This window comes from Scardinius erythrophthalmus (genome assembly GCF_964197995.2).
Source record: "Scardinius erythrophthalmus genome assembly, chromosome: 19".
Taxonomy (NCBI): domain Eukaryota; kingdom Metazoa; phylum Chordata; class Actinopteri; order Cypriniformes; family Leuciscidae; genus Scardinius; species Scardinius erythrophthalmus.
The window spans coordinates 7,320,706-7,337,288 of record NC_138239.1 but is presented as its reverse complement, the minus strand read 5'-3'; the positions used below and the strand labels follow the sequence as shown (position 1 = coordinate 7,337,288).

Here is a 16,583-nt window from a genome sequence, read left to right as displayed (position 1 = left end):
TAATATTGCATTTTCATTTTTTATGGGAAGGGGCGCAAATCACAAATGAGTGATTATGGGCTAGGTTGATGTGGGCCCTTAACACCAACATACCATACCAAATTTCATGTTCCCCGGTGTTTCGGTGTCCCTGGTATCATGTTCCCCGGTGTTTCGGTGTCCCTGGTATCGTTGACGAAAAATTCAGTAGATGACAAAAAAAAACAAAAAAAAACACTTTGACAATCCCTATATGACTGCTTTCGCTACCTATGCTAGTGGCGGTCATAATAAAGGTAAATAAAAAAATAAAAAAATAGAGAATATGGCTAGGGAACCCGAAGGAGCCCCAGCCAATCACTATTGTGTAATCAAGAATGTGCAATCACTGTGAGGTTACTTTGGGGAAAAAAACATATACCAAGGCAAACATCCCAGCCAATCACTATTCAGGGGAACATACTCTCCTTTAAATCCTTGAGCCAATACAGTATATGCAAATGAAAACCAGTCAAGTCAGATCAAGTCCTGCCACTGTACAAAGAGAGGAGTATAGTTTGATAGTACCAAGCTATAAGAATGTGCAATCGCTTTGAAACTGTGAGGTTTCTTTGAAAAAAATATATACCAAGGCAAACATCTTTCAAAAGCTTTAAAACCATCTGTTGTTGTTTTTTTGTTTTTCATTTGGAAGGAATTAACCATTTAGGAAGGAATTTACCATTTTGTTTTTTAAAAATGTCACAATAAGCAGATGTGTTCATGTTGGCTACAAATAACCACAAAAGAGTCATTCAAATGTGGACTTGTGTCCCAACAAGTTGATTAGTGGGAAAAGTTTTTTTATTTTATTTTTTTATTAATGAGACCCTCAGAGTAAGATCATTTAAAAGTTCAATGTGTTATTGTTTGTTCATAATATTCAAGAATACATTTTCTATTTCTTAGGAAATTCTGGGCACTGCACCGCTGCTATACACGAATTTCTGACGGCAAGCCAACAATCGGTAATGATTTATCAAACATTCTGTGACTTTGGCTAAAGAGAAAAGGAAAAAATGCTCAGTGTATCAAAACGTTAAAGGGTTAATTCACCCAAAAAATGAAAATTCTGTCAGTAATTACTCACCCTCATGTTTTTCCAACCCCGTAAGACATTCGTTCATCTTCGGAACACAAATTAAGATATTTTTGATAAAATCTGACAGCTGGATCACTCCTCCATAGGCTTCTAAGGGACTGAAACTTGCTGGCCCAGAAAAGTTATTAAAGAGATTGTTAATATAGTCCAAGTGACTCCAGTGGCTCAATCTTAAGTATATCAAGCCTGATGTATGTCTATCAAGTTTCAAGCATTTTGAATTAAATAATAATCTTATGAATTAAAGCAATATTTGAAATTGAATATTTGTTAATACCAAGTGTTAATACTTGCTTTAATTTCAACTGTAGCCTTAAATGAAGGTATCTGTATTGACAAATTGCATCCGAGTACCCATTTGGATCTATTTAAAAGGTATATTTAGTTTTACTTTTATTTTCCTTCATGATTTGTCTTAATTCTCACTGTGCTATGTCAATTCCTTGAATTAGTCGCTACCATTTATTATTTTAACTTAATTTCTAGTTTATCGTCGTTTCTATGTTGCTTTGATATATTTTTCTCTTCAATAAATTTTTGTTCTGGTGAGGTTATTATTAAGTTGCTACTAAATCAAGGGCTGAATCATTCAATTTCAGGAAAGTTTGGTTGATGTTGACTATTGTTTGAACTTTTACTCGTTCTTTTCACTCTATTAATTGTGTCTTCTTTGCACAGCTCCTCGTGAGCTTCCCACATTCTGCAACCTTTCATTCCTGTGTTTCTGGTCAAGTTTGTCTCCTTTTTCCATTCATGTATTGATCATTCTGTTAGCCGTCTTATCAGTCATTACATCTTTCACTAGGGTGACTCTGCGAGTCGTTGCAATACAAGCCTTTTTTCTCTCATTGGCAAGGGAAGATCATTGCACACATGCCCTTGATCTCTCACTTCCTTTTGTGGAGGGTTGCTAAAGTTGGTTGGTGTATTTTAAGTTGAGAGGCATGGACTCAAATATCACTTTGCTGATCGATGCACAAGCCTCTTCTGAGATTACAAAGCACAGTCACTGGTTCTCTTTGTTAGAACTGCGCCGGAAACCTTCCTGGAATTGAGCTGATGTCATCTGTGAATGAAACCTCATTTATTTCTGTTAGTGACAACATGTATTAAATCATCTGCTCATCTGGCCCATTGTCCTTCTTGGTGTTACCTGTAGAATGGTCATGTGGGCTGAATGGCGTCCTGTTCCCTTTTGGGGCTTTCTGCTGTCATTATCAGCAGGACTTGAATCCATATATTCCCATTTGTTTTTCATAAATTTGACTTTTATCATCATATTTGCAACTTTTTTCTCACAATAAATTTCAAATGTACTTTTTACAATTAGTCAATTCAACTCTCATTGTTTTGAGTTCCACTACCACCACACTATTTATTAGGCATCTTGGTCACACTCAACCCACTTTGTTACAAGACAAAAGTTACAAGACATTATTTCATACTTTTGACAAATAATCAGCTCCATCATGATATGCTGAAAAGAAAGTCAGATGTGTTCGATCCTGAGAAGTCCGGACGTCTCACCTGAAGGACAGGTTAGTGGGGCCCATCAACTATTTGGTTACCCATATTCTTCAAAATATCTTTTGTGTTCAGCAGAAGAAAGAAACTCATACAGGTTCTGAACAACTTAAGGGGGAGTAAATAATGACAGAAACTATCCCTTTAATTGACCCTAGCAACACAAATGGTTGGTTCAAATGTAATAACTTAACCTAGAAAACTAGCAATGCCAACAATAGCATGAGGTTTCAAAACCAAAGCAAACAATCTGACAACAGTGACTCCAGGTGGTCAACATGAGAAATATTACATCCATAACATTAATCACTTTTCAAACAGAAAGTTAAAACAGTTATTTTTGCACAAATTACAGAATTACAAACAAAATTTGATCATGTGAAATGTGTATATCAAATAATAATTTTAAGAAAAGCAAAAACATTTTAATTCTTAGAGGGATAATAAGTGAATAAGCATCACAATTTGTTTATTAGTTTAATATAAAAATAAAAAAAAGAAATGAAAGAAATGTTTAGACCGGCTAAACCGCCAATCTGTTCTTGCGTTTGTTGGCAAACCTCCTGGCAAACAGACGTTCCCTCATGAGTACATGGTGAGTCCAAACCACTAAAACACAGATGCACAGAAATAGGTTGTGAATGTATGAACTTTGAATGAAAAAAAAAATGAACAAATGAAACACTTGTACAGTATGTGTTTTGAGATATAGAAAAATTTTTACACCAGGATTACCTCACTCTCATTAAGAGTTATCTTCCCACTTTCACAGAGTCTCTGGAATATTCCTGATGAAGAAAATAAAGGCTGTTAAAATGTAATAATAATAATAAAAAAATACCTGCAGGATATTTAGCTCAAACTATTTCAGGAGCATGAAAGGTTCAAACCAAATTTTGTTTACCAGTTTGTGTGACACAACTCTTGGTAGCTTACCCTAAAAAAATATTTATTTTTTACATTTTATTTTACAGTCCTGAACAGCAAATTAGGGCGGCACGGTGGCTGGTGAAATGGCCCATAGATGTTACACTGAGAGTGTGAATGTGAGTGTTTGTACTGAGAAAGGCTCCAGCTTTCTGTATAAGGAAGTCAGAGAGAGAGAGAGAACATCGAATTGCTTTTCTGTCTAGTCTTACTCACTCGCCATGCAGTTCAAACGCATGACAAGGCAAATGAAACCCTCCAGAGAGATCTGTTCTGAAGCACCACCATACCGCACAACCATGAGACTCAGGATGTCTTCATTTATATGCATGCCTAGGGCACAAGAACCATGACATAAATACAGTATCTATACAATGTGTGATTGAAAATATGATATGTATCATAAAATCTCTGTTTTCAATTTTAGGGGTCACTAGGCAGCCTTACAGATGCACTGTACCACAGCAGTGATGTTTGTAAAAAATAGTTAATGCAAATATGGAGTACTTTACTACTACTACTACTAATAAAATTACAAATTTTCAACATTTTACTACCGCAAAGTATAAACTGTATAAGCTTTAACCTGTTTTCTCCAATGCATTTTGCAGTTCGTTCAAATCCATAACCCCATCTTTGGAAGAATCCATGTTGTAGAAGATTTCCTGTAAAAAAAAAAAAAAAAAAAAAAAGGAGTAGTTCACTTTCAAATGAAAATTATCCCATGATTTATTCCCCCTCAAGTCATCCTAGGTGTGTATGACTTCCTTCTTTCAGAGAAATACAATTGGAGATATATTAAAAAAAAATATCATGGCTCTTCCAAGATTTGTAATGGCAGTGGATTGCAACCAACAGATTGAAGCTCAAAAACGTGCATCCATCCGTCATAAACAAACTTCACACGGCTTCAGAGAGTTAATAAAGCCCCTCTGAAGCAAAACAATGAGTTTGTGTGAGATAAATATTCATGTTTAAAACTTTGTGAAAAAACTAGCTTCCGGCCAAACGAACATGCGGATTCCACTTAAGTGTAAAGCGCAACTTGTGCGACGTACTGCGGATATTTACGCTACGCCATGACGCACTACACTACTTCCTACATCACAAGTTTCGTAAGTTGTGCTTTAGGGGCAAGTAGACTGCTTATGGCCATTTGGCCGGAAGTTTAAATTTTACATTGTAACGTGCTAAATATGAATATTTATCTTACACAAACTCATTGTTTTGCTTCAGAAGGGCTTTATTAACTCCCCGGAGCCGTGTGAAGTTCGTTTATGATGGATGGATGCGAGTTTTTGAGCTTCAATCTGTTGGTTGCAATCCACTGCCATTATAAAACTTGGAAGAGCCAGGATATTTTTTAACATAATTCCGATTAAATTTGTCTGAAAGAAAAAAGGCATATACACCAATCAACAATCAAAGCTAAATTCCAGACTCAAATCCAAGTCAAGTCAAGTCAAGTCAAGTCATCTTCATTTATATAGCGCTTTTAACAATGTAGATTGTTTCAAAGCATCTTTACAGAGATAAACGTATAATTTAAGGTGGCTCTTTAATAAAGCCATTCTCCAGCTAAAGCCAGTTTTGATTGATTCGCCTCCGTCGCAACAATCATCTGTTATCAAACCATGGGCCGCCAAAACGACACCATTCTCTCTACTTTAAACATGAACCTGTGATAAACGCTGATGGCGTTCACGATTAAAAAAATCCACTCACCTTGTACATCATAATGCGGGTCCACAGACGAAGAAATTCTGATCCATGAAGTCTTCCAGTGACAGAGAACTATTTTTATTGTCAGGAAATATTTCTAGAGCTACAACATGTTTCTTCACAGTATGACTGGAAACACAAGCTGAACCATGGGGATAAATCATATAATATCATTCAACAAATTATTTTTTAATCGTTTTTAATGAAGGAAAAAAGGATACATCTGACATGGCAATTATACTTCTGCAGGAATCCAGGCCAAATCCTTCAGTATTTTTATTTCCTAAAAGGTACAGGTCACATTTGTGAGATTTATGAGGCAATTTGAGATTTCTAAGCTATATTTCACATAGAACGTACAGGATTTTTAAAACACTCACCTCTGAGTAGGTTTTCATGAAGAAGCTGTTGAAGTTTCTCAGCATCAACAACTTTGTACTGTTTCCAAAGAAGACATTCAAGAGTTTGAAGCTTGTAGCAGCTAATTTTATTTTTTGATAATATATTAGCGTACATATTTACCTGATCGGAATATTGTCGAAACAGAGTTTTAGTTTTGAATTCTTCATCCAGTTTATCATTGTATGCGACCTAAATATGAGAAAAGAGACAACTGTATCATCGGCAACTGCTGATAATCTATCTTATTAAATCTTATTAAAGATAATCTACTCTTTACAATTTTCAGATGATCAGATTCTCAAAAATCTTTAAAAACTTTAGTGTGTAATGTTGCTGTTTGAGCATAAACAACATCTGCAAAGTTACGACGCTCAAAGTTCAAAGCAAAGGGAGATATTTTCTTTTAAAGAAATTGCTTTTTAAGGACTAACAAACAGCTGGTAGGGACTACACGACATTCCTCCCGGGTTAGTGACGTCGCCAACCCTAAAATTGACATAAACCCCGCCCCCTGAACACGATTTATAGATGATCAAGACAGAATATGCTAATCAATGTCTAGAAGATAACTATACATAATGCTGGGTACACACCAAAAGATTTTTTACATCTTATAAGATTTTCAAAATGTGATAGGATATTTTCAATATGTGATACAAAATGTGACTCACAATGACTTAGTCTCCTCAGAAGACTGAACTGTTTGGGCGTCAGAGTTCAGATTTTTGAGTTAGTGTACATCACACACATTGAAAGTGTTTTAACCTTTCATCTCTCTGCTCGGTTTGGCCATTTAAACTGCAAACTTATTTCTGGCCAGTTTGAGCTTCTGAAGTCTGGGAGGCGCTTCAGATTGCCTCTGCCTAAAAGTATTTTTAAAAAATCTTTTATCCCAAATGCCATTAGTATCTTTAACCAAACCAAGTGACAACAACAAATGAGTTGTTATCTTAATGTATTTAAGTATATTTATTTTCATTATGATATTTTCCATTGTATCCTTTTTTTATATTTCCTTTACAGGTCTACTTCCTGCTCAGCTACTGTTCGGACGCTCTTGCTTACTGCTCCGCGCTTTGCTCTATCGCTTTTACATTTTATCTCCTATTTTTTTTATATTTTATTTCCTTTATTTTATTTCCTTTTATCACCTAATTTTAACTTCAGCAAATCAGCACAGTGCTCATACGACAAAGTTTGGATTACTACAAAAACTGAGAATTCTTTTACCCGATCAGCTTACATACCGGGAAAGGAAAACACAACTGCCTCAAGGATAAGAGAAAATGCCTCTTCTGGAATCTACTTGCTGCACCAACTGCCACAGACTTTTACAAAGGATTGCAGTTCTTGAAACAAAGTTACTTACGGGACCACCAAACCAGACGAAGCACACAACAGAGCTTCTTCATGGACACCCTCAGCATACCGGTGAGTCCCATGAAACTAGTACTCCTCGACAGATAGAGAAACAAGCCAATCGACTTACTAATCGATGGCACAAACAGGGAGCTATACCCAAAGGCACTCAGGACATCAGATTGTCACGAGCATCACATATTGCCGCAGTAGCATCCTCTACCCCAAATACAGCTCTAATAACAAGGATTGCAAACACTGGTCTACTACCACCGCCTATACATCTTGAGAACAGATTTGAAGTACTAAGGAATGTAAATGAGGAATCTCCAAACGTGATGAATGTGATCGAACACAGACTGAATGGGCCAGTGGCTAACACTGATGCTAACTGGCGAACAAGGTCAAGCAGACAGCGGCACTCAGCTCAGAGACTGGACTCTGATAGTGGGGGACTCCATAATCAGAAACATTAGCAGCAGGGATACAACTGCGTGCTGCCTTCCACAAGCAACAACTTCTGATATAAACAGGGAACTTTAGAACATTCTGATGAAACATAAAACTGCAAATCGACTCATCATACATGTGGGGAAGAATGATATTCACAAAGAGCAGTCAGAACTCCTTAAGAACGATTTCCATGAACTTTTTGAAACACTTAAAAGACTGAAAGTTCAAACATTTATCAGTGGACCTCTCCCAGCAAGAGGAACAAACAGGTTTCCACGGTTACTTGGGCTTAATACATGGCTGCAAAAAACCTGCAATATAAAAGGAGTAAACTTCATTGACAATTTCAATCTATTCTGGAGTCAGAGACAACTGTTTCATCGGGATGGCCATCACCCAAACAAACTTGGTTCAAGAGTGCTAAAGGACAATATCTGCTTCTCCCTAAATTATCCTTCTGCAGTTTGTGCCAATCCACTCAATCTGAACGGCACACACACACCTGGACACAGTATGAATGACCACGGGACTTCACTTCAGCAGCAAAATGGACATGCAGTTGACATATCACACAAGGACAATGATAACACCACTCCGCCACAACAACCTCTGCTCACGGACTTAATCTCAGCTGAACCCTGCCCAGGGAGCTCACCACAGACAGACATATCAGAACTGCTTGAAGATTCAGCACCCAAGGACGACTTCCTGGAAAACAGCCAGGGAAGCCAGGACAGCATATTACAGCCTCCGATAACACCAGAGCAACAGCCCCTTTCACCAGACACGTTAACCCTCTCCCCAGCATCGCCACTTCTGTGCTTCTCACAGAAAATGGAAGAACTGGTGCATGCTGGAACCAGACTATCCCACTCTTTTGCTGCAAGCCCCCAGATACCAACCAAAAAAAGACAGGCACCATTACCACCAAAGCCTGCGGGCCCAGCTCGCCCTCCCCCTCCTGTGAGAGCTCTTCGGCCTCTGCCACAACGCCAGGGCCCACACCCTCCTCCATCAGCTCGAGGTGAATCAAAAACAACTGATACCAGCTCTCAGTGATATGTGTCGGGTCCCCGTTTTGATAACAGTAACTTTCTCAACTGTTTACAAAACAAGCGGGAACCCAGTGTGCCTGTATCTTTCTCTGTTGCTGTTCTATTACAAGATAGAAAGTCTAAGGCCTTCAATAGCCGTACAGCAAACCCAACTAATCTGGTGCCTATTACACGTCAAACTAATATTGCTGTGGGGAAAAGTAAGTCTGTTAAGTTAGCACTCTTTAACATCCGCTCACTTAAAAATAAATCACTTCTAGTCAACGACTTAATAACCACAAACAACCTGGATTTTATGCTTCTAAATGAAACCTGGCTAGAAGACAGCTGCAGTGCAACAATCCTCAATGAAGCAGCCCCTCCTAACTTTACTTTTATGAGTGTCTGCAGAACTGTTAAGAGAGGTGGGAGTCTAGCTGCTCTTTTCAAAGATATCTATCAATGTAAGCAAATATCATTTGGGAATTACTTGTCTTTGGAATATCTGGGTTTTGTGTTAAAAGGTGCTCCACGCATTTTACTTTTCATTATTTACAGGCCTCCAAAATACTCTCCAGCCTTTGCTGAGGACTTTACAGAACTGTTATCTACAATTACCTCAGAGTTTGACTGTTTTGCCATTGCTGGAGATTTTAACATCCACATAGATAGTGCAGAAAACAATATGGCAAAAGAAATCAAAACTGTTTTAAAAACTTTTGATCTGACTCAGCATGTACATGGACCCACACACAATCATGGACACACTCTAGATTTACTTATCAGTAAGGGTCTAAACATTTCATTGATTGTCATTAAGGATGTAGCGCTGTCTGATCATTTCTGTATTTTCTTTGATATATTGATCTCTCCTGCCACTGAAGCTAGATCTGTGTCTGTCAAGAAGAGATGCTTAAATGAGAACACTAGTGTACTATTTATGAAGGCTATATCCTTAACACCAAGCATATCTGCAGACTCTGTTGATTTTCTCCTTGATTCTTTTAACTCAAAAGTTAAAAGTGTAATTGATGATATTGCTCCTATTAAAGTCAGGAAGAAGAGTGGCAGACAAAAAGCACCTTGGAGAAACTCAACAGCAGTGCAAAATATGAAAAGACAATGCAGAAAATGCATGTGGCGGAAGACAAAACTTGTAGTCCATTATAACATCTACAAAGACAGCCTTCATGCTTTCAATATGGAACTAGGCAAAGCTAGACAGACTTTCTTCTCAAATATTATAAACAGTAATTTAAACAACACACGCACTCTTTTTGCTACTGTAGAGAGACTGACAAACCCCCCAAGCCAGATTCCCAGTGAAATGCTCTCAGAGAACAAGTGCAATGAGTTTGCTTCTTTCTTTTCTAAGAAAATCAATAATATCAGAAAGGTGATCAGCACTTCCTTGAGTTGCACTGAGGTCAGACAGATCAGAACACCTGAGAAAGTAGTTACTATGTCTGACTTCAAAGAAATTGATGGCAACATTTTGGAAGAAACCGTACAGCACCTTAAAACATCAACCTGCGCTCTTGACACACTTCCCACCTCATTTTTCAAAAGTGTGTTAAACAGTTTAGAAGCAGATCTTCTAGAAGTGGTAAATGCCTCACTTCTCTCCGGGAGTTTTCCAAACTCCCTGAAAACTGCAGTTGTCAAGCCCCTCCTGAAAAAGAACAATCTGGATAAGACCATATTAAGCAACTATAGGCCGATCTCAAATCTTCCTTTCATAGGCAAGATCATTGAAAAAGTTGTCTTCACTCAGCTGAACAAATTCTTTTGCTCGAATGGATACTTTGACAATTTTCAATCTGGTTTCCGACCGCACCACAGCACAGAGACAGCGCTTATAAAGATAATAAACGATATTCGCTTAAATACTGATTCAGGCAAATTATCAGTGCTGGTACTACTCGACCTCAGTGCTGCATTTGACACTGTCGATCATAACATACTTCTTGACAGGCTGGAAAACTGGGTGGGGCTTTCTGGGACAGTCCTAAAATGGTTCAGTTCATACTTAGATGGGAGAGGTTATTATGTGAGTATAGGAGACCATAAGTCTGAGTGGACATCCATGACATGCGGAGTCCCTCAAGGCTCAATTCTTGCGCCACTCCTGTTCAACCTGTATGCTCCCAATGAGCCAAATAATGAGAAAGAACCAAATTGCTTACCACAGCTATGCAGACGACACACAGCTCTACTTAGCCCTATCGCCTAACGATTACAGCCCCATTGACTCCCTGTGCCAATGCATCGATGAAGTCAACAGTTGGATGTGTCAAAACTTTCTTCAGTTAAACAAAGACAAAACTGAAGTCATTGTATTTGGAAACAAAGATGAAGTTCTCAAGGTGAATGCATACCTTCACTCTAGGGGTCAAACAACTAAACATCAAGTAAGGAATCTTGGTGTGACACTAGAGTCAGACCTTAGTTTCAGTAGTCATGTCAAAGCAATAACTAAATCAGCATACTATCATCTGAAAAATATTGCAAGAATTAGATGCTTTGTTTCCAGACAAGACTTAGAGAAACTTGTGCATGCTTTCATCACCAGCAGGGTGGATTATTGTAACGGACTCCTCACTGGCCTTCCCAAAAAGACCATAAGACAGTTGCAGCTCATACAGAACGCTGCCGCCAGGATTCTGAGCAGAACCAGAAAATATGAACATATCACACCAGTCCTCAGGTCTTTACACTGGCTCCCAGTTAGATTTAGGATTGATTTTAAAGTATTATTACTGGTATATAAATCATTCAATGGCCTAGGACCTCAATACATTGCAGATATGCTCACTGAATATAAACCCAACAGATCACTCAGATCATTAGGATCATATCAGCTAGAAATACCAAGGGTTCACTCTAAGCATGGCGAGTCCGCTTTTAGCTATTATGCCAGCCGCAGCTGGAACCAGCTTCCAGAGGAGATCAGACGTGCTGGTGTGTTTTAATTATTCTTATTTCTTTTTATTATTTTAATTTCTTCTATGTAAAGCACTTTGAATTGCCATTGTGTATGAAATGTGCTATATAAATAAACTTGCCTTGCCTTGCCTGATTTTCCCCTCCCGAGAATCGGAGAAAAAATCTTGTCGTGGACCTCGATCGGTTCCGATGTTCGGCGTAGATTATCTGGTAATGTGAGGCGTTCACAGATCGAATCTTGCACCTCCCAAGCTGCTCTCACACAAATCGTGCTCGCCCCGATCATATCAAACATGTTTGATATTTATCGGGATGACCAATATTGTGATTGCATCAGTACTGTCACAATAGCCAATAAGAAACTTTATATAGAATTAGATTGAATTAAAACACTTGTCAAAAAAGCCAAATGTCAAAAAAATTACTTGAATCAATGAACAGCATTAATAAAGCCCCAGTCTTACAGATCATTAACTAAAAAAAGTTGTTTTAGGGTTTAGTTACCTTTTCAACTGTCCATTCAACGAAAATGTAAAAGAAATTTGGATTCATTCAAAGATAAAGTATATGTAATGAAACAAGCTGTTAATTATTTTAATATTTAATTTTAACTTTGAGCTCCTCTTACAAGGCTCAGCTGAGCAGCAATGCGGCGCATGGACAACACTGAAGCTGATGCTCACTTCATAGAGATCAATGGCATTGATTCATTGTATTGACCAGCGCTGACGCCATTCATTAGAAATATCCTTAAATGTTAAAAGAATGATTTTTGATAGATTTCGCTTTCCTTTGTACACGGCCGGGAACCTTTTCACGAAGATGACTTGATATGAATGAAAATCACGTGAGGCACTTCCTCTGGCACGATAATCTTAATAACATTGTGTAGCGTGTGATGCGCTGCGAATTTCAAATCTTGTAGTGTGAGCATGTTTAAGATTTAAAGGAAGAAAATATGCAAAGATTCTCCGTAGTGTGTGCTGCAACCAGATTTCACAATCGGTTAGGATTTTAAAACTCCTGTAGTGTCTGTAGAACCTGTAGAACCATCAAGATAATCGGGACATAGCTAGGATTGTCGGAAGGGGGGGAAATCGGCCCAAAATTAGCCCGATTATCTTTTGGTGTGTACCCAGCATAAGCTACATAAATTCATCAACTAACCATTCAGAGATGTTGTCTACATGTTGTCACTTCTTCTTGAGTCTCTCTATTTTTGTCTGACTCCAGTTTGATCGTAAAGGCTAAAAGGTTTTGAAATTTTCAGTGCATATCTGTGTGAGGTAAAAGGACACAAGCTGTTGTAGCTCTGCCCTCTGTGCCGGAATCAGCAGCTCATTTGCATTTAAAGGGACAGACATGGTGCGTTTTTTGCTCAACCTCAAAAAGTGACAACTTTAACATGCTATATAAAAATATCTGTGGGGTATTTTGAGCTAAAACTTCACAAACAAACTCTGGGGACATCAGATACTTATTTTACAACTTGTGAAAAGGGGATTATACCACCCCTTTAAAATGAATAAAATGTGAATTTATGTAACAATATATTAATATTTGTATAGAATAAACAATAATGTAATATTCAATGTGCAGAGAGGAGTGTTCATGTAATAGATTCTGAAGTTGTAATTATACTAACTTTATTTGTACAATTAATTTCATTCCCCTTGTAGGATAATTAACAAAAACCAAGACAAAGATAGGGTTTAGTTGCATTTGCAGAGATATGTTGAAAGTAACTAATGCAATGATTGCACATATTGACAAACACAAGAGTATACTAAAAAATGTACAAAATAAATTTGTGTATTATTACCTCGTCTACGAAATCCACAAGAAAATCTTTCTCTGTCCTTTCCGTGTCCTTTCTGGATAAAAAAATCACATACAGTATTTTAAAAAAAAAATTAACCAGTGTAATAAAGCACATGATTGTGAACATTTCAGTGTATAAAGTCAGTTTTTCAGTATTCCAAGCATAAATAATTACTCAAATGTTGAATATTGTAAAGTTATAGTCAATCTCTCAGTCCTTCATGTAACTTACTGAATGTGTATCTCATTTTTGCACAGAATGGACAGGATGAATTCTGCGTTCTTATTAGGCATGTAAGTGGATGGTACAATGAGATACTGTCCTGGCTCCAGTCTGAATAATTTCATCACTTGTCTTGCATCCTGAAAGTCTCCGCTTGTTGCCACAGGCTTTCTGCTATAGAAAAAGCTTGATCCAAACTTTCCCTCAGATCTCATCTAAAGGATAATTAAACAATAAACGTGTCAGACAGGTATGACAACTTATGTATTATGTATTAAAAACTTTGAGTATATTTTACTTGCCTCGGGTGGAACCTGTAAAAGTTCAAAACAAAAATAAAGGTTACACTCTAAGCACAGTGGCATCATTGTACAACCATATTTACTGCCTTTGCATATTTATTGTTTCTTTGTTTTTTTTGTTTGTTTTTGTGTGTGTGTTTTTTGTGGGTTTTTTTGTGAATACTGACCGCAAACACGCAGAAGCCGATGCCATGGTGTGAAGCAAGGCGTCTGTTTCTCTTGTCAGGTTTCTGTATGAGGGACACCAGGACATTGCTCTGGCCCTGATCACAGGCCTTATCCATCTCATTAATCTTCAGCCAAAACTGGGGGTTGGTAAAGAAGGTGTCTACAATTACAGGACATGGGTGTTAGAAGCAGATTTGCATTGATGACTAGTAGATTTAAAATCATAACTAGAATGTACATTTCCTGAAGAAAATGTGAGTGGTGCAATATGCTAAAAAAATTTACAAGTTGTTTGCATGATAATAGTCTCGCGTAGCCAGACCTTCAGACTGACGGCTGAAGGTCTGGAATTCATAGCAGCTTTCTTTGGCCAATCCCACCCATAAGGCTGTTTGACCGACATGTCAAACAACCAATTACAGTTCGTTTCGTTCAGCGTCACGTTTCGGGGCGTGGAAATGTCCCCACAACAACAGACCGGCTAGCAACAAGTCAGTCAGCATAGAAAATCAAAGAAGGAGAAGAAAACAAGCAGTAAGTCATTGATCTGTTCGTGCACGTATAACAATAATGACGTCTGCATTACCACATCTTTTAGCTGTTCTTGATAAATGCTCATTGTCACTCATGTAAACGTCTGCGCTTTGTTTCCCGTCGGACCGAAAATAAACGCGACACTCGCACCCCCCGGAAATCCGATAAAATTCAACCAATCAGATGACGACTTCGACATTCCTGAAGTGTTTCCAGTTAAGTGTACCATATGCATCAGACATTTAGCCAATGTTCCGTGGGCGTGACGTCTGAGGCTGAGACTAGCATGATAATGACATGATTCGCATGTTGCTAGCATGATGCTAGCATGATTAGCATGATTAACGTAATGCTAGTAGGATTATCATGTTGCAAATTGCAATTAGCATGTAGCTATCCACAGCTTGCATGTGTAGCATGTTGGAAATCCTGTTTGATAGCATGAGTCAAAAGAGCCAAACCCCATCTCTATATGATGTTCTGATGCAGAGATATAGATCTTGCAAAACGGTTGCTAGGGTACTCTATTTGCTTGCTAGGTAGTGGCTTGGCAGCTGCCAGTGATGATACGCCAAAGGCTGCTTGTCAGTATGAATGATAAACCAACTCCCATGCCTCTATGACATTCAGAATGGAAGATATCCTTCTTTGGATTTGGGTTGCTAGAGTGCTTGACAATGGTTGCTAGGGTGTGGCCAGGAAGTGTTGAAGGTGTGTCATGATTGGCTGTTTGCTGACCCGAGTCAAATGAGACCACCCTCATGTTTCTATCCAAAGATATCCCTTTGATCTATTTTCAAGAGTGATCTCTATGACACTGTGATCCAGAGTTATGTTCAATTTAAAATCCCTATGCAATTTACCATATTAGGAAAAAAACATGTCTGTTTCATAGGTCTGCCCCCCAGGGTATGTTCTTAGAGAAGCTGCCAGCCTTTTCAAATGTGGTAAATCACACGTTTCTGCGAAATCCTTGCTCAGAGCTATGGCTCGTCAAAGTTTTGCACAAAATAATAATAATAAGTATGAGCAATAACAATAGTAGTGCCTTGCCTTATGCACCACTAATGAAAGAAAAGCACCTGAATGATTCATGCAGCCTCCAGCTGTACTCCCAGTAACCCAGCTGCCATGGTGGAACTTAGAAATCCAGTGACATGCAGACTTTCCTTCCAGAAAATCAGGACAGGAACAGCAGATATCCATGTTGTCAAATGTTCTACGGAAATCTTTCATTGACATCCTGCAAAAAAAAACAAAAAAAAAACAATTGTAAACACATATGTAAATCCTAGACAATATGTAATTCATGTTTTAGTATGCATTAAGAATCTTTTTTAAAACATGGTTCATAGTATACTCACCAGAACTCTCCATTTTCGTCCCGAAGATGTTGTTTGCGGTCCTCATCACTCACTGTGTTCCACAAGGGTGAGCTGAAATAATTATGTAAAACATACATCACAATAAAGGATCATTTTGACTGTGCAGTTTAAGAATTGCACAAAATATAACAATTTGTAGTTGAATGTTTTCACTGCCAGTTGTTCTGAAAGTTAGTTATGTTAAATTGCTACTATTGTGTGATATAATTCATGATTCCCTATATCATATTTTTTCTTTTACTAAAATAAATACCTACAGAAGTTTTGAATATTATTGATCAGCTCAGTCTTAATAATACATTAAATTTGCTTATCATATCCTCATGTATCCACTGGCTGATCCACTGACTATATGGAAGTATTCTTGTATTACTCCAATTTATAAAGAAGGTGACATTCTTGATCAACAAAATGATAGACCTATATCAATAATTTGTGTTATTGTTTAAGTATTTGAACAATTAATTTATAATCTGTTATCAAAGTACCTAAAAAAATAATACATTAGAAGAGATAGAAGAGGCGGATGAGAGTGGTGAGAATTCTCTCCCCCCACTGCTCTCCGGGCCCTCTTCGGACCCAGAGATGGAAGAAAATGCTCTATTAAGATGATGATACACAGGGCAAATTTTTGAGCAATGTTGCCGTCAACGGGCAACCAGA

At 37.9% G+C, this 16,583-nt stretch overlaps 2 protein-coding genes across 3 annotated transcripts in view; both read right to left on the bottom strand.

The window, feature by feature from the left end:
* Positions 1 to 2,472: 2,472 nt before the first annotated feature.
* LOC308707666 (calpain-1 catalytic subunit-like) lies at positions 2,473 to 13,742 on the bottom strand. Of its 2 annotated transcripts, none has more exons than XM_081394286.1 (10): positions 13,541 to 13,742; positions 13,310 to 13,361; positions 5,816 to 5,884; positions 5,674 to 5,731; positions 5,515 to 5,576; positions 5,297 to 5,365; positions 4,158 to 4,236; positions 3,788 to 3,904; positions 3,380 to 3,432; positions 2,473 to 3,253 (listed from the first exon to the last, which is right to left on the bottom strand). In XM_081394286.1, exons 1-10 carry the CDS (start codon positions 13,654 to 13,656, stop codon positions 3,227 to 3,229), a joined length of 702 nt encoding a protein of 233 aa, XP_081250412.1. In that variant the 5' UTR covers positions 13,657 to 13,742; the 3' UTR covers positions 2,473 to 3,226. The 2 variants fall into 2 exon arrangements, with proteins under 2 accessions (XP_081250412.1, XP_081250413.1); XM_081394287.1 differs by having other exon boundaries at positions 3,115 to 3,253; positions 3,784 to 3,904.
* The window catches only part of LOC308707695 (calpain-1 catalytic subunit-like), a gene marked incomplete at its 3' end in the record, with an annotated part of 17,603 nt that continues 14,755 nt past the window's right edge, over positions 13,736 to 16,583 (bottom strand). Inside the window, exons 9-13 of the mRNA XM_081394311.1 lie at positions 15,900 to 15,971; positions 15,618 to 15,778; positions 14,001 to 14,161; positions 13,830 to 13,845; positions 13,736 to 13,746 (exon numbers count right to left, since the gene is read on the bottom strand). Coding sequence (XP_081250437.1) covers positions 13,736 to 13,746; positions 13,830 to 13,845; positions 14,001 to 14,161; positions 15,618 to 15,778; positions 15,900 to 15,971 — 421 coding nt within the window. The remainder of the gene's footprint in view (positions 13,747 to 13,829; positions 13,846 to 14,000; positions 14,162 to 15,617; positions 15,779 to 15,899; positions 15,972 to 16,583) is intronic.